This window comes from Emiliania huxleyi, assembly GCF_000372725.1.
Source record: "Emiliania huxleyi CCMP1516 unplaced genomic scaffold EMIHUscaffold_45, whole genome shotgun sequence".
NCBI lineage: Eukaryota > Haptophyta > Isochrysidales > Noelaerhabdaceae > Emiliania > Emiliania huxleyi.
The window spans coordinates 72,077-94,888 of NW_005198611.1; the positions used below are offsets into that span (position 1 = coordinate 72,077).

The window sequence follows — 22,812 nt, forward strand, 5'->3', positions numbered from 1 at the left end:
AGAGGCCCGAGCCGCAGGCGTCGAGGAGTCGCTGATTGGCAGCGCTAGCCGGCATGTCGAGACCGCTGTGGAGGCACAAGCCAAGCGCGATGCGGCGTGGGAGCAGCTGGTGGCCCTTGCTGAGTGCCCCCCTGGCGAGATGGACGTTGTGCAGGCTCAGGATGTGTTTCGTCAGGCATGGCAGGCAGGCGTGGATGAGGATAAGCTGGAGGCGGTAGTGGCGCTGGTCGAGAAGGAGGCGGAGTTGCAGCAGAAGAGAGAGGACGCCCTCGTCGCACTCGAGGAGGTCCTGGACGCTGCCCCGCTGGAGATTGATCTTCCCTCAGCCCGCTTCATGCTTGCTGATGCCGAGGCGAACGGAGTCACCGCGACCAACCTTGCGGCGGCCCGGGCGACGATCGAATTCGCGGAGAAGGCGCAGTCGCAGGAGCGAGAAGCGCCGAGGGGAGATGAGTTCCAGATGGCGGAGGACATGGAGTTCATCAGGGAGGATATCTCGGTCGGCTGAGCTGATGCACGAGAGTGCCGAGAGCTAGATATCATAGCGCAGACATCATCATTTGAAGAGGCACTTCAGGGGACTCATGGCGTGTATCGTGCCGAGTACGTGGGGGCTGCGCAGGGCCCTCGGCGTGTATTGTCATGTTTAGTCACTGTCATGTTTAGTCATTTAAACCTCCCTCAACACCACCCTCCAAGAGGGCCCCACTTGTACCTCTCCCCCAGCGGCCCCCTCTCTCGCCCCGTCTTGTCGGAGCTGTGGGTCCGCATGATCGGGCCCGAGCCAGAGAGGTCGACCGGCTTCAGCTTGCTCTTGGGTGGCGCCAGCATGCTCGGTTTGAAATCAGGATGCTTTTCTGTGACGGGAGAGGTGGCGAGCTCAGAAGGGGCGGGTGTGATTGTGGTCGCCTCTGGAGTGGGAGCGCTCACTGATCTCGTTGAGAAAGCGGGTGTGCCTCCGTGCTCCAATATCGTCGTCCATGCGCGACATGAATGACAACTGCGACCAGCGATTGAGGACACGAGGTGAGCGCATGGGGGTGTTTTCTTTCTCTCACTCCTGCCTCTTCTCCTCCTGCTCTCGGCAATTCTCGCGGGTGGGCGCTGCCACTTAGCACTTTTGGGCACAACGCACCTCAGCCCGCGAGAGTGGCTTTGTTACCTCTGTTCGCGGTGAGGAGGCTCCTGAAGACGATCGCAGTCGCATGGTCGGTTGCCCGCCTGTGATCAGCGGCGGCGCGTGCGGATAGGCCGCTGGCGACATTCGGTGATGTAACGCCCGGACCAAGATAAAAGCGCGAGATGAGTCGACCGTAGTTTCTTTTTGGAGACCAGACCTTTTGTTGTTGTGCTGTTGTTTGTACCCTTGGCACCGGTGTGTGCTGGGGGGGGTGACAGGGGGGACGTGGCCCTGAGTTATGTGTACGCCAACTCAGGGTGTGTGTGGCAGCCAAGCTGGCTGTGTGTCTTGCTTGTGAGCTTGTTTGTATAATGTGTCTGTGTGTCGCTCGTGCGTCTCGTCATCATCTGTCTCGCGTCCACCCATACCGCGTTGGTGTCCAGTCCGAGCCTGGCTGTTCTTCACCTTCCTAACTAACTAACTAACCTTTTGATGGTTCAAGCTTTCTATGTCTATATCATCGATGCTTCATGGAGCGCGTGTGGGAGGGGTGGGTGGGAGCTTCCCGCAGCTGCGATCGCAAGAGTCAACAAGGACCCTCAGCAGGCATCGCGATCGCGCCCTGGCGGCGTCTGGCGGGTCGGCGCTGCTCCGGACACGCACTGTTCGACCTGTGCGAGAAAGGGAGAAGGAGATGGACCCAGTCTGGGAGTGGGGGCGGCGCACGTGTAGCAGCACCGTGCCAGACTCCTCACAGCGTCGTCATGGTGAAGTGAGACCGCTTGCCGTGCTTGTTGACGACGTCCGTGGCGTCCTGGTGCCGCTCATGGCGGGCCGCAGGAGAAGGGCACCACGACGCGCTGGCCGACCGATAGCGGATCTCCTCCTGCTGCCTCAGCAAGAAGGGTGGCCAAGGCAGAAGTCTTGCCGCAGCTGCCGGACGCGTTGACAAGTTGGAGAAGGCAGCAGGCCTCGGGCGAGCTGACGGAGCGCATGTCCAACCAGCGCTGGCTCGTTGTCGTGGCCCGTCAAGCGCATCACTGAGCCCTGGTCTGACAGCCTGACAGCAAAGTAACCCGGACAGGTCAGCGCCTGACAGTGGGCCCGACAGCCTGACAGCGTTGACAGCACTTTCTCTGACAGTCTGACAGCACGTATCTGACAGCCTGACAGCAGAGTCTGACATCAGAGGGGCTCCGTCGCTGTCAGGCCCTAACGTGACAGCCTGACAGCTGCCTGACAGCCCGACAGCACACAGTGGCCTGACAGCAGCGCTGACAGCCCGACAGCCCGACCAGCCCGACAGCAGCACAGACCGTACACAGGCCGTGCAGCCTCTTTCTTGTGCCCCATGAGGGTATAACAAAACTATTCCATGCAAAGACATGAGCATGTGCATGTCATGCACATGTACATGTGCATGTGAGTGTGCTGTGGTCCATGCAGTGTCATGGGATGGTCATGCCTCATGGGTCTCTCTCTCAACCCTCCCGCCCCACCTCTGCGGACCCGCGGCTGTGCTACAACTACAAATGAAGCTACCAGCTAGCCTTCTGGGGCCCTACAATCATATGCCTACGGCGTCTGGGTGGGGTGGCCGCCGCCGTCTGTGCCGCGCTGCCGCCGCCGCCGCCTGCGCCTGCGCCGCCATCTGCGCTCCCCAGGCGGCCGCCGCCGGCGGCGTGATCACGCCGTGAAGGAGGAGAGGCTGAGAGTATGTGTAGTAGAGTCCTGCTGGTCTCCTCTTGATAATGTCATAAGTGTGGATAGTGTGTCAGAGCCTGACAGCACCCCGACAGCACCAACCGACAGCACCTGACAGCACCGGCGTCGCTCTGACAGCAGCAGCAGCCTGACAGCTCTGACAGCTCCGACAGCGTCTGACAGCAACACCCGACAGCTCCGACAGCACCCGACAGCTACGGAGCCCCTCTGATGTCAGACAAGCACCCGATAGCACCCGACAGCACCTGACAGCACTGACAGCACCTGACAGCTGGTCTGACAGAGGCACCTGACAGTGCCTGACAGTGCCTGACAGCCTGACAGATCACCTGACAGCACCTGACAGCCTGACAGCCAGCGCTCAGGCGCATCACGACCATCGCCCCATCGGGGCGGCCCTCGTAGGGATACTTGCGGATGGGCAGAACTGGCGTCTGTGGTAGGGGGTAGACAGCGCCCCAAAATTCACCAGTGTGGGCTGAGGGCCAAAAGCAAAACGCGCAACGCCACTCTCACATCTCAGAGCCGTGTTCTATCTCAGCAACCCCGCTGCTACGCTCGAACGTGTTTGGTCGGTGTTTTTCTGAGCAAGAGTCCGCTCTGAAGGTTGCAGAGCGGAGTCTTGTTAGTTAGGCAAACGCTGCTCTGTGTTGTGTAGAGTGGGGTTTAAGCTTGAAGAACGCTGCTCTAGCACCATCGAGCGGGGTTACTGAGATATAACACCGCTCTGTGAGATGCGAGAGTGGCGATGCGCGTTTTGCTTTTGGCCCTCAGCCGCCCAGTGTGGGATCGCTTGACTCTGAAAAGCTCGCTATGTACCTTTCTGAGCGCTGTGGTCGCCGCAGACTGGCTCCAACTTGACGGCAGCATGGAGACGTGATGCCTCCATGCTGCCGTCAAGTCGAAATCGACATGCAGCTCGATGGTTTGCCCGAAAAGGTACATAGCGGCGTTTTGGGCGACAACAGCGCTGCGACCGCGAAGTGGCGGTGGACATGCTCCCATGTTGCCGACGCGGCGCCGGAGTGGCCGGCGCTGCTCGCCGCGACCACAACGGCTACTCTGATACTCCTTCCGACCCGTCCTACCCGACGGTGGCACTCTTCCACGTCTCGCTCACACTGAGAAAAAATCTGGAACGGCGTGCAGCAGAGTCACCGACGAGTCGGTCCGCGTGACTCCTCGCGTTCCGTACCGTTCTCACACATCCATAAACTCACTTTGGCCTCACCGAAGCGATGCCTGAATCCTTAATCCTCGGATTTTAGATTAGGACGCTGTCTACCCCCTATCTGTGGCGTCTCGCAGGCTCTGCAGCGTGATGGCAGGCGGGACTGCGAGGCCAGCGGCAGCCGAAGGAGAGGCTGGGCACGAGCCAGGAACAGGCTGGCCAGGTCCGCAGGTGGCTGCGCTCGGGCGAGGCGGCGAATTTCTACGTTGAACGATAATCTTTCTCTTATCACTCTTTTGGCTCTTGGGCCCGAGACCTCGAGAGCCGCCGAGTCCGCGAAATTAGTTTATTGCAATAAGTTCAAACATGTGCAACACATACAACACATAAATGGTCGCTTTGATCTGGGCTCTCGCCCCACGGCGCGCCCCCCAGCCGCACCTCTGCGACTGGGTGTGCTACAAAATCCAAAAACCTCGTTCCCTGGCCGTGGTCGACGCTCACGACACTCGAAGGGCGGTGCCAAACAGCCAGGCGCGCAATCGATCCCAGGCTTGCTGCAGAGTCTGCAGAAACCCAGCCGGCGCGGTGGGCCCCTTGCCGCCCCGTCCCTTGCTCCGCTTGCTCCGCCCGGCCGCCGCCTACAACTCGACACGCCTGACCTAGCTGGCGCCGGCGCCCGCGGCCTTCGCCCGTTTCTTTTTCTCCTTTCTGCTGCTGGGCGGCGTCGGGCTCGCTGGCGCCGGCTTCTCGCCCTCGCCGCCCTTGGCCTCCGCCGCCTCCTTTGCCTTTGCCTCGCTCTTCTCCCTCGCCGCCTTGCGCTTCTTCGCCTCGCCGTCGAGCCGCTCCTGCTCCTCGAACCACGCGCCGACGTGGCCGTACTCGATCGCCTCTCCCTCCCCTGGCGACGCCGCGAGCGCCTTCCACCGCTGCCCCGGCTCCGCCTTTGCCAGCCGGAACGTCAGCCGGCCGGGCGCGAGCGCGTGCGTGCTGCTCTCCTCGTCGATGCTCGCGTTGAGCGGCAACTCGAGCCGAAAGTCGAGCCGCTTGCCCGAGTTGACGCTGCGCGCGTGCGCGCTGAAGCCAATCGCCGCCGCCCCCACGCGCACCTCTGGCGACTCGATCTTCGACGCGGAGACCGGCCCGTGCTTCTTGGGAGAGAAGCGGACGCGCACGTGCACCGCCTCATGGCTCTGTGCCCAGGACACGGCGGGGCGGACGAGCAGCCCCGCGTCCGAGCCGCCGCGCCGGACCAGCCCAATCAGACCCGCGGAGCCATCCTTGACCGCCTGCGCGTGCGAGCGCACAGCGGGCCTGCCGTCGGAAGCGAGCCGCGGCAGCAGCGCCTTGGCCGCCGCCCACCAGCGCATGTTCATGGCCGCGCAGACAGCATCGGCGGGCACCATCTCGGAGCTCAGGCATTCGGAGCCCAGCAGCGCTTCCTCGGACACAAACGCGGCGCCGCCGCACCAGCCAGAAACGGTTAGCGAAGCAGCGGGAGCGGCGCCCGCAGCGCCGCAAGCCTGACCGGCCACGGCTGCGCCGCAGGCCGCGAGCAGGAGGCAGCGGAGCATCTCGCTAGGAGGACCCCCCCAATGAACACACCAGTGAGGGAGGGCGAGACGATCGCGGGAAGCAGCCTATCTTATCGGCGCCGTCTGTCCAACGTGTTAGGCTCAAGATTTTTTCCTATGGTCGCGGCGCCGTCCTCATCCCTCCCTTGGGTTGGCTGTTTTCTTTCTTTCTTCTTTCGCAGGAGGGAGAACGACGAGAGTGGGGCGACCGCGAGGTGGCATGAAGGCTGCAGCGAGAATCGGCGAGGGACTGCGAAGGGAGAGAGAAAGAGGCAGACGCCCAAGGGTTAGGGTGGGCGACGGCTAGCACCACACTCCTCTCCTTAAAATCCCTGTGTGGTGGCGGCGTGCCGTCCTCCCATCCCTCCCTTGGGTTGCGTTCTTTCTTTCTTTCTTACGTCCGCGCAGGACGTACGGACACATGCGTCAGAGAGAGATTTTTAGAAGCCAACAAGAAATGTGTCACACACAGTGATTTGGGCTCGGCAGCTTGTCGACTACCAGCCGGAGAGACGGTCTGTTGTGCGAGGCGTGAACCGCGCCATTCGCTCTCACCTGGCAACCCTGTCTGCACGTCTCGCGCGCGCGTGAACAGGGCAGGCCCCAAATGACGACAAAACACAAATGACGAGGTTTTGTTAAATGACGTGTGAGTGTTAGAGTTGTTTGGTATTGCTAAAAATCCCCCCCGGAGAGAAGAAGAGCACGCACCAACAATTTCGAAGACCGTGTCGGAGGCCGGGATCGCGCACGGCAGGAGTGGCGGGGCGGTTGTGGAGCGAAGTGGCGTTGCTCGAAAGCAGCTCGTGTTTTTTACACGGTTTCTTTCTTTCACCCGGCCGTGGCTACCGTTATAGGTACCCGGCCGTCAGGGAGATTGCCCCTTGTTGCGCGAACGGAAAAGAAAGAAAACAGACAACCCAAGGGAGGGATGGGAGGACGGCACGAACGGCTCTCAGGCGCGCGATTTGTTTCTCTCAGCGCCCGCCGACGCGGCGCCAGCATGGAATCGAGGGTCGGCTACCTTAGGGTCGGCTACCTCCCGCACGCCAGCTATGTCATTCGCCGAGCTCCGCCGCGGCGCCCTGACTGTGCTTCTCGTCTGGGCAGTGCTCACCACGCTCAAATCGCTCACCGCGACGAGTGGCGACGCAGCTCCGCACGTGGTTCGCGTCTCTCTGAGTCACAGCCACACCGTCGTCAGCCTGGCGGGTGCTGCAGAGAAGCCATGCGCGTTGACCTGCGGCGCCTGCGCGGCTTCGCGCTGCGCCGAGTGCGCGTGTCGAGGCTGCGACGTGTGCCAGCGACGTGACCGTCAGCAGCAGCCGCTCTCGACTCTGCAGCCGCCGCTCAGAGCGGCACGCGCGGCACAGGCAGCAGGGACGGCGGTGGCGAGGCGACGAGCGCCGCCACCGCCACCACTGCCGATTGACGCAGTGCAAGCTGGAATCGGTGGCAGCGGCAGGGGCCTCGGCGGTGGCGGCCGAGGCAGCCAGGGAGGCGCCAGAGGCGGCGGCGAGGGCAGAGGTGGCGGCAAGGGCAGGGGCGGCAGAGGAGGCAGAGGAGGCAGAGGCGGTCGGGGCGGTGGTGCCGCGCCCGGTATGGGCGGCGGCGGCAAGGGCGGCGGCGGCGGCAAAGCCGGCGGCGGCGGCAGTGGCCAAGCCACCGGCGGCGGTGAATCCGTCCTCTTGCCCAGGGACGTGTCCGCGTCGGAGCGCGGCGGAGGCAAGGTGGCCAAGGGCGGCGGCGCTCGATCGGGCGGCGGCCCGTCCATCGCGGTGGGCGTGATCACCCGCACCCGAGCGTCGGAGCGGTGGCGGGCGCTCGAGTCGACGTGGATCGGCCGGGTGGAGTCGCTGCTTGTGGTCGAGTCGATGACGGACAGCATCGCCGCCGTGCAGCAGATCTGGAAGTACGTGCCGCGGGATTTGTACGCCAAGTTCCCGCACGCAGACTGGTGCGCCGCCCCTCTGCCGTGGCCGTCTCCGAACCGCGCGCCCTCTCGCTCCTCCCGGCCCGCCCGCTGCCGTCGCCTCCATCCGGCCGCCGCCGCCGCAGGTACCTCATCATCGACGACGACGTCTTCGTCAACCCGGAGCGGCTCGCCGCCTTTGTCTCGGCGCGCGACCCGTCGGAGCTCGCCCTGTACGGGCCCGGCTTCTGCGACTGGGGGCTCAAGGCGAGCGTGCTCGCAAAGGCGGCGAGCCTGCTCTCGATCGCGCAGATGCCGCCCGCCGTCCACCTCGCCATCGGCGGCATCATGCTCTTCACCGCCGCCGCCGCCAAGCGCTTCACCGACGCGACGGCGGTGATGCGCTGCACCGACGACCTCACGACCCTCTCCGAGAACGGCGTCAAGCTGTGGGGAGGGCTCAAGGACCGCGCGCTCTTCAACCAGGACTGGCTCTTTTGCTGGTGCCTCCAGGTCCGCTTCGGGGGCGAGGTGCGCGTCGGCGACTTCGACGCCTTTGAGGACGTCGACTTTGCGCAAGACAAGTGCCTCACCGTCTCGCGCGCCGCGCGCTCCCTCGTCGGCGCACACCACGTCAACCCGCGCCGCATGCGCGCGCTCTGGCGCACCTACCTGCGCGCGCCCAACGCCACGGCGGCCGCCTCCCCCGCCAGAGCCCCGCCGCCCGCGCGCCTCTCGGACGCCGCCGCGCCGCCGCCGCCGCCGCCGCCGCCGCCGCCGCCGCCGCGCTGCGAGGTGGACGGCCGCGGCAACCCCGCCGAGGTGCGCGGGCTCGGCGAGCGGCGCTTCCTCGACAGCTTCGTCAAGCCGGCCGCCGCGCGGCGCTGCCGCTCCATCGTCTCTTCGCCCGAGCAGCAGGCGGAGTACCCCGAGTGCGTGCCTCGCATGGCGCGCATCAAGGACGCGCCGCACGACTCGCCCTGCTACGGCGGCCTCGGCCACGCGCGCTGCGCCGGCTTCCAGCTCGACACGAACGACAACTGCAACCTGCAGTACTACGTCTTTTGCGAGGGACTGTACAAGGCCGAGCGATTCGGCTCGATCTGCCCCGCGCCGGCAAACTACCCGAACCACTGCTGCTACGGCAAGGCGCTCGCCTTCGAGGCGGGCGCGCTGCCGCACGCCGTCCGGCCGCAGCAGCACCTGCTGCAGGTCTTCCCGCACGGCGAGGCGGTCTTCGCCGGTGGCGGCAGGAAGGGCCGGCGGCTCGGCGAGGCGGCGCTCGGGAACTGGACTCGGACTCGGGGAGGGAGGAGGTGGCAGCGCGTGGCGTGAGAATTCCTAAATTATAAAAAGAAAGAAAAGGAGCAAAGGCCAAAGCATCCGCTCCTATCTCCACAGGAGAGATTGTGGGCGACGCGGCGCACGAAAACAGAGGGGGGGAGGAGGCGCGCGGCGTCCGGCGAGACGGCACCTCGGCAGACCAGTGCGAGCACCCTCTGCCCGCTCGCAGGGCGTGCATCACCAGCACACACACAGACAGGACAAAACAACACGGGGACACCACCGCCCTCGCCCAGGGATTCTACAACGCTGTCTTAAGGTCCGACAGGTTCGGCACCGGGCACCGCCTCGGTATACAAAATGCGCCTGGGGGCGGACCCTTAAAGATCACAGATCACATCTCTGTGTCACACAGGCACTGTGTAGAGAGAAAAATCTCTCTCTCTCTCTGTGATGCAACTCCTCGGGCGGTTTCTATGACGACGGGCAAAGAAAGAAAGAAGGGACAACCGAAGGGAGGGATGGGAGGACGGCACGCCGCCACCACACAGAGATTTTAAGACGACGGGCAGGGGCTGTAGGCAGGTTTGCTAGGGCGCAGGCAAAATTCTTTTCGCGCACGACACGCGCGGCGCATGTAATTCTTTTCCCCGAAGTAAAATCGTTGATTTGAGTGCTCGACACAGCGACCCTCGACCCTCGCAGAAATGAGCAGCTGCTGGGAAGTGGCTGGCTGGGAAGTGATGAAACACTCGTGGCGCGGACGGCGAGTCCGAAAGATCTCCGTCCTCAACGACTTCATCACCACGGCGACCGAGGCCGGCCGCATCACAAACGCGTGGGCCACGGGCTCTCTGCTTTCGGTTCGCGAGGTGCATCTCGACTACGGCTGGACCACGTCTCCCAACGATGGCGAGGCCCACTTTGAGCTCACATTTGTCGCTCGGCCCGCCTTCTGGTCGTGCGGCGGTAAGGATCGCGTGCACTTCTCGGCGGCGAGGCCTCATGCCGCTGCCATCCTGCAGGCCCTCCGCTCTCGCCTTCCGGCCTCGGTCGAGGCAAATTTCAACTCCGTCTCCTCCACCTCTACCTCCGCCGCCGCCGCCGCCGTCACCCTTGCCGCCTCGGTCGCGTGCGCCACCACCGCCGCCACGCTCGCCTCTGTCGCCTCCGCCACCACCGCCGCCACGCTTTCCTCGGCAGAGGCACGGCGCTTCCAGCCGCCGCCGGCTCGGTCTCCATCTGGTGGCATGCGGCTCGCCACGTGGGCAGAGGAGGCGAGCGGACCGACCGGCGAACCGACGGGCGAGGCGGCAGTGGCCGATGGAGCCCCGGCGCCGCCGCCAGTCGCTGGCCTCTCCAGCCCGGGCGCGGCGCCGGGGCTGGAGACGCCTCGGGCCATCGAGTCGGCGGGGCGCGTGCGCGACTTCGTGCAGAAGGAGTTTCATGCCGAGCTCGACTTCGCGATCGAGTGCGCCAGGGCGGGCCTCGAGCCGACCGAGCGCCCGCCGCCCCTCTCGTCGGCTCTCGCTCCGCCTCTCTCGTCGCCTCTCTCGCCGCCGGTGCTCGAGTCGAACCTCTCGCCCGCGCTCGGACCGACTGGGGTGGCGACCTTCCCGCCGTCGACGCCGTCGAGCAGCCACTCCTCGACAAGCCTCGCGAGCCGCGCGCTGCGATCCGGCCTCCCGCTCACGCCAACCTCTGGTGCAGAGGCCCAGCGCCAGACGCCTCGAGCCGCGCCCTCCGCGAAGCCGGCTGCCGAGGGACACCTCGACCCGGTGGGAGCCGCCGCGTGGTCCTAGGGCTGGCCGAGGGGCCGAGATGATGGCCCCCGACGACATGCACGCCCGTGCGAGTAGACCGCCCGCACGCGTCTCTCTCCGCGACACACTGTGCGTGGACTGTGGTGCAAATCTCCCCAGCATGTGAGAGGTGTCTTCTCTGCAGGCGCGTGGTGTAGAGAGGCGAGTCCCCCCCCTATGACGCACACATGAGATTCGAGAGAGAGATGCGATGCGGGGGCAGTATGCACGAGCCACGAGCCCGCACGTGCCACGACGACCACACGCGTCCTCCGTCCACGGTCGAGACGGTCCACGAGAAAAAAAGTGTGTACATGTATGTGTAAGTCTAATAATGCGCATGTTTGTGTATCTTGTACTGTGTAGGATACCCTGCGAGCATAAGGTGAATGGTGGTGACCGACCGTCTAGCGCTCAGACTCAGACACGAGACAGTGCAGCAAAATCGATCCAAAAAACGGCCCGAAGGCCGAAGGGCCAAAGCTGCGCGCACTGCGACTGGCACTGCGCCTCGAGCGCGCCGTTTAGTCTGAGGAGGGGACAGCTATAGGGCGTAGGGGGGGTGGGGGGCACCGCAGGTGCAGCTAGGCGACCGCCAAGCCCCGCGGCCGGCGTGGCGGCGGCGCGTGCCTCACTCCACCAGCCGCTCCTCCTCCTCGTCAAAGTCCTCCTCCGGCGCCTCGCACGTGCTCAGCGGCCCGCCGTTGAGCCGGCACTCCCACAGCGGCGGCAGGTCGTCGCTGCTCACCCCCACGAGCCGCCTCCACTTGCCGCAAGCGTCGCACTGCGCCCAGCTGCACTCGGCCGCCGCCCGTTCGCGGCACGCCTTGCACTCGCGCACCTGCAGCACCGCTTTGGTTGCGGCCACGACGCGCCACACGTAGCGGCACTTTTTGCAGCCGAGCACCGACTCGCCCTCCCGCCTCGGCCGCCGCGGCGGCGGTGGCGCCCTCGGACTCGCCGCGCCGCCACCGGCCGCCGCCCACTCGGCCGGCGGCTGCTGCCCGCCTGGCAACTGCCCTCCGTGCCACGTGCCGCCCTGGAAGTAGATCAGTTCGGCGGGAGACTGCATCGGCGCGTAGAGGGGGACCATCCCCGCGCCCATCCCCGCGCCCATCCCCGCGCCCACCGCCATCCCCGGAGGCACGCCCTGCGCGGCGAGGTGCGGAGGGAGACAGGGAGGGAGCACCTGCCCCGCTGCGAGCCCCGCGGCGTGGGGTGGCCAGTGCGGCCACGCGGGCGGACCGATGGGCCACGCGCAGCCTCCGAACGGCACCGCGGCCGCGGTGGGGAGGGAGGCGGGCCGGTCCCCGAAGCTTGGCGGCTGCACGCGCCTCGCGCCCTCCTTGCGCGCCGGCTTCCTGGCCGCCCTCTCGACGGCGCGCACCAGGCCCTGCACCACGCTCCGCACCTCCGACTCGGCCTTCCTCTCGGCCGCCCGCCGCTCCGACTCGGCGCGGCGCGCGTCGGCGCGCGCGAGCGCCGCCACCCGCTTCGCCTCCGCCTCGACCCGCTTCGCCTCCGCGCGGAGCAGCGCCTGCTGCGCCTTTGCCGCCGCCGTGGCAGCAGCAGCCTCCTCCCGCGCCACGCCGCGCTGCACGTCGCGCAGCAGCCGCTCGAGGACGGTTCGCACCTGCCCCTCCTCGCGCTCTGCCGCCGCTGCCGCACGCGCCGCCTCCCGCTCCTCGGCCGTGGGCGCCGCCCGCGGCCTGGGCGGCGCCAGCCTCTCCCGCACCTGCTGCGGCACCTCGACGCGCAGCTTGGTGCCTGGCGCCGCGCCGGGCGGGACGCCGAACTCGAAGGAGACGGGGCCGGAGGCGCCCTGCAGAGTGACGCGCAGCACCTGCGGCGCGTTGTGCGGCACGACCACGTCGACCGCCGCCGGCGCGCTGCTCGCCTCTGCCGGCCGGTTCGCGTTGACGACGCCCGCGACGAGGCCGTTGAGCACCGACCGGACCTCCTTCTCGGTGGCGCGCTCGGCGCGGCTCACGCGGGTCGCGACGTTGGAGCGCGCAAACTTGGGCGCCTCCGGGTCCGCGGCGCTCTGCTTCGGCGGCGGCGCCGGCTCGCCGAGCTCGAGCCCGAGTCGGCGCAGCGCCGCGTCGATCGCAGTCGGAGGCACGCCGTCGAGCAGCTGCGCGGCGCACCGCTTGCAGAGGCCGGCGCGGCTCGAGGCGGAACGGAGCGTCGGGACGGGGGTGGCGCCGTCAACGTCGAGCGGCAGCGTCCGCTCACAGCACACGCACGTGCCCCCGTCCACAGACCCGCCCACCAGGCTGCTCGGCAGCTCGGCCGACCGGCGGGCGACGCGAGGCTTGGGCTGCGGACCTCCGCCGGCGCCAGGCTCCGCAGGCGCGTCGCGCTGCGCCGCGCCGGCGGGCTCCGCGGCCGCGGGCTCCACAGCCGGGCTCTGCCGCGGGCCCTCCTCCTCCTCCTCCTCCGGACCCGCACACGACGGGCCTGCAGCCGGCTCGGGCGGGTCTGCAGCCCCACCCTCGTCCGCCGGCTCGGAGCCCGCCGGCGCCGCGTCCGCCCCCTGCGCCCCGCCGGCATCGTCGCTCTCGGCAGGCTGCGGCGCCGCCTCATGCCTCGCCTCCGCCTCCTCCTCCGCCGCCGCCTCCTCCTCCAGCTGCTGCGGCGGCGACGAGTCGCCACCGGCAAGAGGTGCAGCGGCGGGCTCCACCGCCCGGGGCGGTGAGGCGGCCGGCGCGTCGCCCGTCCGCTGTCTCACTCTGCGCTCGTCCGAAGGCGGCAACCGCTGCTTCCGCGCTCGCCGCTCGCTCGCGCGCTGCTGCTGGTAGCCGTCGATGAGCGTCGCCGCGCCGCGCCGAATCAGCTCTTCTTCGTCCTGCCAGCTGCTGCGATCGGCGCTGCCCGCCCAACGCACCAAGTACTGACCGACGCCACCGCGGACGCGGTAGTCGAGAATCTCCTCCGCCGCGTCAGAGGGCGCGCCTCGACGGCCGGAACGGCTTGTACCGCCCATGAGCGCACTGTTCGCGCTATGGGCCGTCTTGTTTCTTTTTTGTGAGATTTCCTCGTCCGAATTTGAAAAACTCTCATCAAAACGGTATCGCGGTGGAGTACTCTCTACTGCCCCTGTCGGTGCGAATGCGCCCGGCGGCCGCGCGCTTGGTGCCCACGTCGACCGGCTGCTCTCGCGGCGCCGAGGCGTACCGCTCCGGTCACGTCTCGCGCGCTGCGAGGTGCCTTTTAGCATGTGAGCGCTGGCTAGAGACGCCAGGAAGCTCGCTTCCATGCCTGCGGCCGCGGGCGTGCGGGCGGGCCCGCCAGGCTCGGCGAAGCTGCGAGCGGGTCTTCGAGCTCGCCGGCCGCGACGAGCCAGCATGGCTCGTCGCTCGACGGCAGCCTGCCCAGTATGCTCTCGGCATTCTGTACAGCCTCGCCAAGCTCTCTGGGAAGGTCTGCAGGGCCAGGGCGGGCCGCCTCGGGCGCGATGGCGCGCTCAGTAGTACCATATCTACCAGCTCTCCGATCGGGTCGCCGGCAGCGGGCTTGCGCGGCGCGCCGCTCGACGGCAGGCTGCTCCCCACCCTTTCAGCAGTGTCTTCTGCCTCGCTTCTCTCGCTGCAACCGCCTCCGGGGGCCGCCGGCCGCCTCGCTTCGCCAGCGCTGCCTACGCTTGCGACACGCGCGTCGGCGCGCCGCCCGCGTCGCCTGCGGCGGGCCCGCATAGCGCGCTGCTCGCCGGGGGAGTGCCCAGGGGGTTGTGGAGGGCAGCCTGCCTCACTCAGACCGCCGCCGACGCGGCGCGGGGCCGCCGTCGGCGCTGCTGCCGCGCACGCTGCGCTGTGGGCGTCACCATCGTGTCCTCTCATCGCCACTTGCCGCTCGCCGCAGCCCTTCCGCCTTCCCTGCCATCGCGCAAACAAACACCCACACACGCACAAACACACACACATTGTTAGTCAAATCAGTAACCAGCCTCCGGCGGGGCCCCCCGCTACCATCCAAACCCGAGTACCGGTCTACTATCATAGATATAGAGGCTCAAGTGTGACATGAGTCCACACACATACGACAGTGTTACGAGCGATTCTAAGATCAGGTCTACCACTGGGCGAAAATCGGCCGTCCCTCAGTGCTTCCAGCCTGCCCGCTTCAGTTTCCTCAATTGGCTCGAATTTTGCTTAGTAGAAAAAAGAATAGCGCCGATGGCGGGCCGCGGGAGCGGGCATTTCGAAGTGGTCAGCGGGCATTTCGAAGTGGTTCGGCGGCAGGCTGCCACCGCTGCCCGGGCGCCCCGAGCGGCGGCGGAGGGCCGCCCAGGCCACCACCAGTGCCCCTCCCACCGGCGGCGCGGCGGCAGCGGCGCCGACCGCCCCTCCATCAGCGGTGGCGCGACGGCTGTCGTCGGGGCGCCGGCAGGTGCCGCGCGCAGAGGGTGCCACCGGACCGGCTGACGCGCGCCCGGCGGAACCTTCGTCGTCCATGGCGGGCCGAGCACCCCCGCGTCGCTTCTCGGCGCATTGGAGAGCAGAGGAAGCTGCTGGCGTCGCCGCTGGGATCGGCGGCGGCGCCAGCAGCGTTCTCGGATCTGAAGCCGACTTTGAGCGCCGATCGATCGATCTGAGGGCTGGCCGATGGGTGGCGCTGGGACATCGCCGCCGCCGCGGAGGCCGGCGGCGACCAGAGGAGCGGTTGGGGCGCGTGGCGCATATGTTACCTGCCAAGTGAGCATTCAAGTGTGCTTCGAGATTTATTCGAGATTTGAAACTTAGATTTTCGTTTCCAGCGGGGAGGTGGCAGACCTGATCTTAGAATCGCTCATACACATACACAAAGCAACTCTCACGACACACGGGCACCGGGTGGAGCGGCGGCGGCGGCGGCAGCGGCACGCGCGGGCGGACGGATTCGGACGGGGCGGAGCAGCGACCGCCTGGGCGGCCGCTGCTCTGTCTGCCTGAGCGCGCCGTCTGTGCGCAGCTCGAGCGCGGTCAGGTGCACAGGGAAGCGTGGCGGCGCGGGGAAACGCGGCGGCGGCGGCGGCGGCGGCGGCGGCAGCGGCACGCGCGGGCGGACGGATTCGGACGGGGCGGAGCAGCGACCGCCTGGGCGGCCGCTGCTCTATCTGCCAGAGCGCGCCGTCTGCGCAGCGCCGTCAGGTGCACAGGGAAGCGTGGCGGCGCGGGGACGCGCGGCGGCGGTGGCGAGCAGGCGAGCGGCCCGCGCGCGGCGAGGCGGACAGGTGATCGGCAGGCGGGTGATGGGCCGGAGAGTGACCGCGCCGAGCGATCGGAGGCGAGCCGATCGTCGCTCGGCCGCAGCTGACCTCGAAGGCGTGCGGAGCGCGACTGTCGGTGTCGGAGGGCGGCCGTCATGTGGCGAGGAGGGAGGACGACAAGTGCGCGTCGCACGGGTCGCTCTTCATCGGCCAGTCGAGCGGACGGTAGCGTCGGTCAAAGTGAGGGCCGGTGTGGGCCGGTGAGGCCGGCGAGATTCGTTGCGAGATACGGTTCGCGCCCAAACACAAGTTTGGACGCTCTGTGGACGCGCCGCAAAATCAGGCAATTGGAAAGGGGGCTACTGGGGCGGCCAATTCACACCTCGCGGGACTACTTATGTTTTCGTAAACGTAGTTGTGGCCCCCCGCTACGTCGCACGAGTGCAACCGGGTAGCGGGGGGCTAAAATTGAATATTCTTATCTTTTGCCTTGCCTCCGACGCTAGAGACAGTCACACCCCAGTATCAGACGAGGGGGAGTGCCCCCCTCCCCCACCTGCCCTGCTTACACAGGATAGCATGCCCCGAGAACGGCGACATTTGGCGGGGGGAACCAGGGAAGGAGGTTCGTTAGTCTTTCTTTTTGTCCTCTCGAGGGAATGTTCTCTCGACGCCCATGGCCTTTTTCTGAGGTTTCGTACTAATGACGTCCTTCTTGGCACTTCGGGCGTAGGTTGTGCGTATCTGTGGTGTCTAATTCCCTCGGTAATGTGTTACGGGTATCGGTCTCTGAGTGGACGCTATCTCTAACCATTTGATCTACGTTTGCCGACCTCGGCCGACGGCCTCTCGATGGTCGAGTGGCTTCCGGATCGAATCGGCGACTATGACCCTTATAATTTTTTCACACCTGGCGGGCCCAATTTTGCTCAGATGCCACCTCCGAATTCGAAATCGCGTCCTCACGCTTAGCGCTTGGTGTGCGTCCGTTTTTCGTATTATTAATTATTAATCATCGGGCGGCGGCGCGGCGCGGCGGCGGGCGGCGCGAGGCGCAGCGGGCGACGCAGGGCGGGTGGGGTAATTACTTATTAATTAATTAATTATTAATTATACTCATCGGGCGGCGGCGCGGCGCGGCGGCGGGCGACGCCGAGCGGGGCGGCGCGACCATCTGTACTGACCGGGGCCTCCGGCCTTTGAAGCAGGGCAGTGGTCGCGCCGCCCTCGACTCAAGGGGCTGACTTCCACCCGTAGCTGCTCAGGCCGGGGGAGGGGGAGAGGCCTCCTGTTCCTCGGAACGTGCGCGGGCGCCTCCTTGCCCGGTCTGCGATGTAGGGCGGTGGTCGTGCCATCGTCGCTTCGTACACACACCCACCCCGCCGCAACCGTCGCCGGCGCGCGACACGTTCCCGTCGGCCGGACTGTCCTCGTCGAGTGTGTGCCGCCAAGGCGGGACGCACTCAGGGACAGTGCCGACGGGACGCGGCTCGAGGGGCGAGTCCCGCGAAGGCACGGCTGGCAACCGTGGCGCGGGGCTCGTCTTCGAAAAGTCGGGTATGGCTCCGCCCGCATCTCTCTCGCTGACACGCGCGCCCCGTCGACCTTACGGCGGGCGCGCTGCGGTCGCACGCCTCCCCAAGTCATATGCCACGGCGTGCGATCTAGATTCAGCACACGCGCCTCTGCTCGCGAACACTCATACAATGAATTGACATCTCCCATGAGTGCGAGTTAGGGCTAGCAGTAGGCCGCTAGCCTGTGAGGGAGCGTCCATAGACACCTCACAAGACCCCACACACGGTCTCGTCCATGCCTTGCGGCCGGCGAGATTGCTAGAGGCGGAGCGGTCTGCTCTAGCCTCGCACGTAACTCCCTGTCGTCTTTTGTGTTGTTGTGCCCTTGTTTGTACCCTTGGCACCGTGTGTGCTGGGGGGGGGGGGGGGCGACAGGGGGGACGTGGCCCTGAGTTCTGTGTACGCCAACTCAGAGGGTGTGTGGCAGCCAGCTGGCTGTGTGTCTTGTGAGCCTGTTTGTGTCTGTGTGTCGCTCGTGCGTGTCGTCATCATCTGTCTCGCGTCCACCCATACCGCGTTGGTGTCCAGTCCCGCGAGCCTGGCTGTTCTTCACCTTCCTACCTAACGCCTCTTACCTGTCCGAGACCTTTTGTTGAGAAGGTGAGCTGTGAGTGAGCACACACTCACACACACACACACACACTCACTGTGTTGTGAGTATCTGTGAGAGAGAGGCTTGTATTCGTTAAATGTGAGAGTTAACTCTGAGAGAGGCTTGTATTTAAAAGATTTTTTCCAATCCTCTATCCTGTTCTCCGCCCCGTTTTCTAACAACTTGTAACTTGTGCTTGACTCTTGAGAAAAAAAATTGCTAACGCGAAAAACCGGCACACCAATCTCCCTTCCTCTCCCTATCCTTTCTTGGAGCTCTAGAGTCCACACCCCCCTGCCCCGGGATCGCGTACAAGCTGAGGCTACCGTAGGCCACACTAGCGTCGCTGGGGGTTCCCTGCCCTAGATGGGAAGCTGGCCGCTGATCCGAAGACCGACTGCACCAGGGCGCCTAGATATACTCAAGGTGAGCGAGGGTGAAGTTACGCCTTAAATGCCTGTCTCTCTACTGTGGACCTTACTCCGAGCTCGACGGCTCCTCCTATTCCCCCACCCCCCCTCCCCCCCACTCTCTCCGAGTAAGGGCGTGCGCTACGTCCCCAAGGGGGGGGGGACGTGGGGGGGAGGTGTGACTTTTAGGTTGTAGCGTTTGGGTTTTTGTGGGGCACCCAAACGGTTTCGGTTTTCCTCCTTGGTGCCCCGAGTAGAGCGCGATCTCCCCTGGAGTCTGTCGCGCCCGTTCTGTCTAAGCTCGAGGTTCAACCTTCCAGTTGATCCTTATCGGACTGGTGAGGTCTGCCTAGCCGTCGTAGTGTAGTGCCTGGGGTGCGTCTGCGTCGGTGCTACACACACTCGGCAGGACGCTGCTGTAAATCGTTGCTGCTGGTCGTCGCTGTTTGTTAAACGATTTTCGCCATGGTGTTTTTTCTTTTTATGCTTATGGCAGTAAAAAGAAACGGAAACCTGTGCGGCAGGCGCGGGCTCGGTCGATATCCCATACTTCGACTCACATCTTCACTGCTGCGGTGTGTGCCCGGGGAGGCGCGGCGGCGGGGTGGATTGAGAAGGTCTCAGAATGCAGAGAAGCTGCAGGCGTGCAGAGGCGCGCGCTGCAGTTTCTCTGATCGGGCTGCTGGCGGTGTGCGCGAGACGGCGTGGTGAGGCGTGAGGCAGGCTATTGTAGTGGGGTGCGGGCTGCGTCTAAGCGTATGCGTGCACATGGTGCTGTATGCTGTGTGTGCAGGCAGGCTGACAGGCTGTGCACAGCAGACTGGGCGGATGAGCGAGCGCGCGTGCGGGCGTGCGTGCGCGCCTGGGCCTGCGCGGTGCCGTCGCACTCGCGGCGCGTCCTAGTACAGCCGCTTGTGGGATGCCAGAAGCAGTCTGCAGAGCCTGCACAGGGCGCAAAAAGGCGCAGGTGTGCTGGTGAGGTGTGCTGCGGCGCGCGCGTCGCGGCGTGAGTGGATATGCGGCTTGCTCTGGTAGTGCGAGGGGCGCGCAGCTGGTGCGGGCGGCGCGGGACGGCCATGGGGCGCCAGCACAGGGCAGACGCACATGGCACAGCTCTGAAATGGCGCTGCGCGTGTTTGCGTGCGCGCGGGGACGTACGCGCAGTTTTCACGCGGTGTGCGTGGAGAAGGGCATGAGAGGCGCCGGCCGCGCGTGTGTTGTCGTGTGGGAGTTCGGAGTATGCCCGGAGGGCGGGGTGGTTTAGGGCGACTAGACTTCGCACTGGCGCCGGAGGCCCCAGATATGAAGAAAAGTGCTTGACTCTTGAGCACTGGGGTGCATGTAGCTTGTCCGGCGGGTCGATTCCGCATGGTAGTTGGTACGGGACCCCTCGATCGATCTCCACGGAGCCGCTCGGTTCGAGAACTCTCTCAAGCCAAGTCTCAAAAGGAAGAAGTAGCGTCTAGCGACTAGCGTGCTCACACAAGAGTGCTGCTACGGCTTTAGCTGGTGCGCCCTCCAGCTACCCAAGCCTCAGTATCTCATCGGGCTCTGAGCACTGTCTCCCCGCAAAGTGCAAAAAAACGTCCACGTCCGGGGTGTATATCCAAGGCAAGGATGCAAATGCCGCCCGTCGCCGTCAGACCGCGTCGCCCCGCACGCTCGAGAGAGGCCCGTAGGGGAAGAGTCGGCGCGGCGGCGCCTCTGCCGGCGGCTCGGAGAGCTCGTCCGCCGCTTGCTTCCAGCTCTCCCCCGGGAGGCGGCCGCCCGGCCGGCTAGCGGCGGCGCTGCCGGAGGGCCGACCGCGCCGCTGGAAAGCGACCGCGGCGCGCGACGAGTTGTGTCGCCCCAAGGCCTGGACGATGAACTCGCCCGCATCGACCGCCTGCAGCGGCGAGTTCGAGGCTGCGTCTCGCGGGGCACGGGCCATCCTACCCCCCTCCAGACGCGCGACAGCTCGAACCAGACGCCGCTTGGCTGTGTCTCGGTTGTCTCGGCTGTGTCTCGCCTGCTCGAAGGAGACGCCGCTCTCGATGCCGAGCCCGTCGAGCATGTAGACGACGTCCTCGGTGGCGACGTTGCCGGAGGCGCCAGGCCCTGCGGAAGGGTAAGGGGTGGCGAGCTGGGGCGGGCGGCTCGGCGGCCGCAAGCAAGGCGAGGAGGGCAAGGAGGGCGAGGAGCGGCGAGGAGGGCGAGGAGGGGGGGAGGATGGGCGAGAGGTGGGCGGGAGGGCGAGAGGTGGGCGGGAGGGCCTGCAAAGGGGCAGCCGCCGAGCCCCGCCACCGACGAGTCGATCACGCTCACGCCTGGTGGTCGGCGTGAGCTTGGGTGCTGTGTGTGTGTGTGTGTGTGTGTGTGTGTGTGTGTGTGTGTGTGTGTGTGTGTGTGTGTGTGTGTGTGTGTGTGTGTGTGTGTGTGTGTGTGTGTGTGTGTGTGTGTGATGCGGCGGCGGCGGCGGCGGCTGTCACCGTGCTGCAGCGCCTCGTAGATGTTTGCGAGCGCCTGGCCGTAGGTGTCATGGCAGTGCACCGCGAGCTGGTCGGAAGGGACGCGAGGAAGCACCTCGAGCAGGAGGGCGCGCATGCTCCCGGGCGTGCCTGCGGGGCAGAGGTGCCGCGGTGGAGCGGCCACCCATCCGCCGCCAAGTGCCGGGCGGACTGGCAGAAGGCAGAGGCGGGCTGGCAGAGGCGGGAGGCAGAGGCAGGAGGAGGGCAGGGTGGGGCGCGGCACCGGTGCCGATGGTGTCGGCGAGGCAGACCTCGTGGCAGCCCGCCGCCTGCAGCCCCTCGGCCAGGTCGGCCACCGCCGCGGGCTCCATCGCCCCCTCGAACGGACAGCCGAGCGCGCAGCTCACGTACCCGCGCACACGCATCCCCGCCGCGTTGGCTGCAGCGGCGACCGTCGCGGCGCGCTCGACGGTCTCGGCAGGCGTGCAGTTGTTGTTCTTTCGCGCAAATGTGACCGACGGCACCGCCATCACCGCGATCGAGCGCGCGCCCGCTGCCTTTGCGCGCTCAAAGCCCTTGAGGTTCAGGACGAGGACGGGGTAGTCGGTGCCCTCGCGCTGCTCGACGCCCGCCATCACGGCTTCGCAGTCGGCCATCTGCGGCACGGCGCGGGCGGAGACGAAGGAGGTGGTCTCGACCGATGACGCGCCCATTCGCGCCAGCCGGTGGATCAGCTCAATCTTGGTGGCTGCATCGACTATCCGCTGCTCGTTCTGCAAGCCGTCGCGCGCACCGAGCTCGTAGATGCGCACACGCGCCGGGAGGCTTGCCAGCGTGTGCTGCGCACGTGCCAGCGTGTGCTGCGCACGCCGAGGCAGGCGAAGCGTGTGGGCGGCCAAACGGAGCCTTGTTGTCATGAGATGAATGAGGCTTCCGGCCAGTCGTGGTTTCGTGGCCTGCATTGTGCGTTTTCTTTCTTTACACATAGTGCTCAAAGTGCTTGCGCGAGGAAAGCTCTATAAACCCGAGGGGCCAACATACGCTGCGACGAGAGAGAGCGGAGTTACGCCGAGAGGCGAGAGAAGCCGCGAGAGCAAGGGATCGGCAGGCGGCGGCGGCGTCGCAGAACGAGGCCGAGGAGAGCGATGAGTCAGACGATGAAGCGGCAGGAGAGAGAACGACGAGAGTGGGACGAGCGGACGACTTAGGCTGTACGAGGTTTTCCTCTCGCACCCCGTCTGTTTTCCTTTCCTTTTTTCTCTACAGCACCCTCTCTTCTGAGGGAGGGTGTAGAGGATGTAGAGTGTAGAGCGCTGTAGAGCTGTAGAGCTGTAGAGCGCTCTGGAGCGCTGTAGAGCTGTAGAGCTCTACATCGGGCGCGGGACGAACTGCGTGCGTTGTAGAGCGATGTAGAGCGCGATTTTGCTGTAGAGTTTGTTGTAGAGGCTCTACAGCCAAACCGCCGGGAAGGCAGTGACTCAAAGAGGTCGAGTCGCACTAATGGGGTGTCTCCGAGCTTACTGGAGCTCTGATGGACGGCCCTGACTATCCCTGACACACAGATAGTCACTCTGACGGCACACAACACCCTATAACTGCGTCATGACCAGCCTGCCGTGCGTCGCCGGTGCCGCATTCGTCGCTGTGCTTCTTTAGCAGGCGGTGGACTGTCGGCTGCGAGGACGGTCGCATTTGCGCGAGCGCGAGGCGAGCATTGCTGAGCGTTGCATGAGCCATGACTCGCGCCAGCGCGTGCGGGAGCTCCTGGCTGAGCGTTGAGTCCAGGCGAGTTGCGCTGGCCACGATCGCTACGCCGAGCCGAGCTGACGTGCCGAGGCGCCGGCCAGTCGCAGCCGTGAGGCATGCCACAGCAGCAGAGGCACCTGCCACCCATTGGGCGGGCAGACAGAAGGCCAGGGCAGCACTGGCAAGTGCAACGCGCCTCATGTCGGAGAGCGACCGTGCCTCGTTCGCCGCTTTTGATGTAGAGTTTGTTGTAGAGATTTCACG

At 65.9% G+C, this 22,812-nt stretch overlaps 3 protein-coding genes across 3 annotated transcripts; all 3 read right to left on the minus strand.

Moving 5' to 3' along the window:
- Nucleotides 1-4,678: 4,678 nt before the first annotated feature.
- EMIHUDRAFT_102859 (hypothetical protein) lies at nucleotides 4,679-5,590 on the minus strand (the record flags this gene model as incomplete). Its single annotated transcript, XM_005768625.1, has 1 exon — nucleotides 4,679-5,590. The coding sequence occupies one exon, from the start codon at nucleotides 5,588-5,590 to the stop codon at nucleotides 4,679-4,681; it is 912 nt and encodes a 303-aa protein (XP_005768682.1).
- Nucleotides 5,591-14,771: 9,181 nt separating this feature from the next.
- EMIHUDRAFT_356091 (hypothetical protein) lies at nucleotides 14,772-15,333 on the minus strand. The gene has a single exon (XM_005768626.1). The coding sequence runs from the start codon at nucleotides 15,266-15,268 to the stop codon at nucleotides 14,939-14,941; it is 330 nt and encodes a 109-aa protein (XP_005768683.1). The 5' UTR covers nucleotides 15,269-15,333; the 3' UTR covers nucleotides 14,772-14,938.
- Nucleotides 15,334-19,777: 4,444 nt separating this feature from the next.
- EMIHUDRAFT_416107 (hydroxymethylglutaryl-CoA lyase) lies at nucleotides 19,778-21,731 on the minus strand. Its single transcript, XM_005768627.1, has 5 exons — nucleotides 21,086-21,731; nucleotides 20,824-20,952; nucleotides 20,608-20,661; nucleotides 20,364-20,452; nucleotides 19,778-20,240 (listed from the first exon to the last, which is right to left on the minus strand). Exons 1-5 carry the CDS (start codon nucleotides 21,717-21,719, stop codon nucleotides 19,995-19,997), a joined length of 1,152 nt encoding a protein of 383 aa, XP_005768684.1. The 5' UTR covers nucleotides 21,720-21,731; the 3' UTR covers nucleotides 19,778-19,994.
- Between the last annotated feature and the right edge of the window lie 1,081 nt (nucleotides 21,732-22,812).

Excerpts from the sequence above, each read along its gene's own strand:
- EMIHUDRAFT_356091 (XM_005768626.1), bottom strand. The coding sequence starts at position 15,268 with ATGCGCCACGCGCCCCAACCGCTCCTCTGGTCGCCGCCGGCCTCCGCG.
- EMIHUDRAFT_416107 (XM_005768627.1), bottom strand. The coding sequence starts at position 21,719 with ATGACAACAAGGCTCCGTTTGGCCGCCCACACGCTTCGCCTGCCTCGG. Across the intron at positions 20,953-21,085 it reads CGCCGACACCATCGGCACCG|GCACGCCCGGGAGCATGCGC; the intron begins GTGCCGCGCCCC and ends TCTGCCCCGCAG. Across the intron at positions 20,662-20,823 it reads CTACGAGGCGCTGCAGCACG|GCGTGAGCGTGATCGACTCG; the intron begins GTGACAGCCGCC and ends GCCGACCACCAG.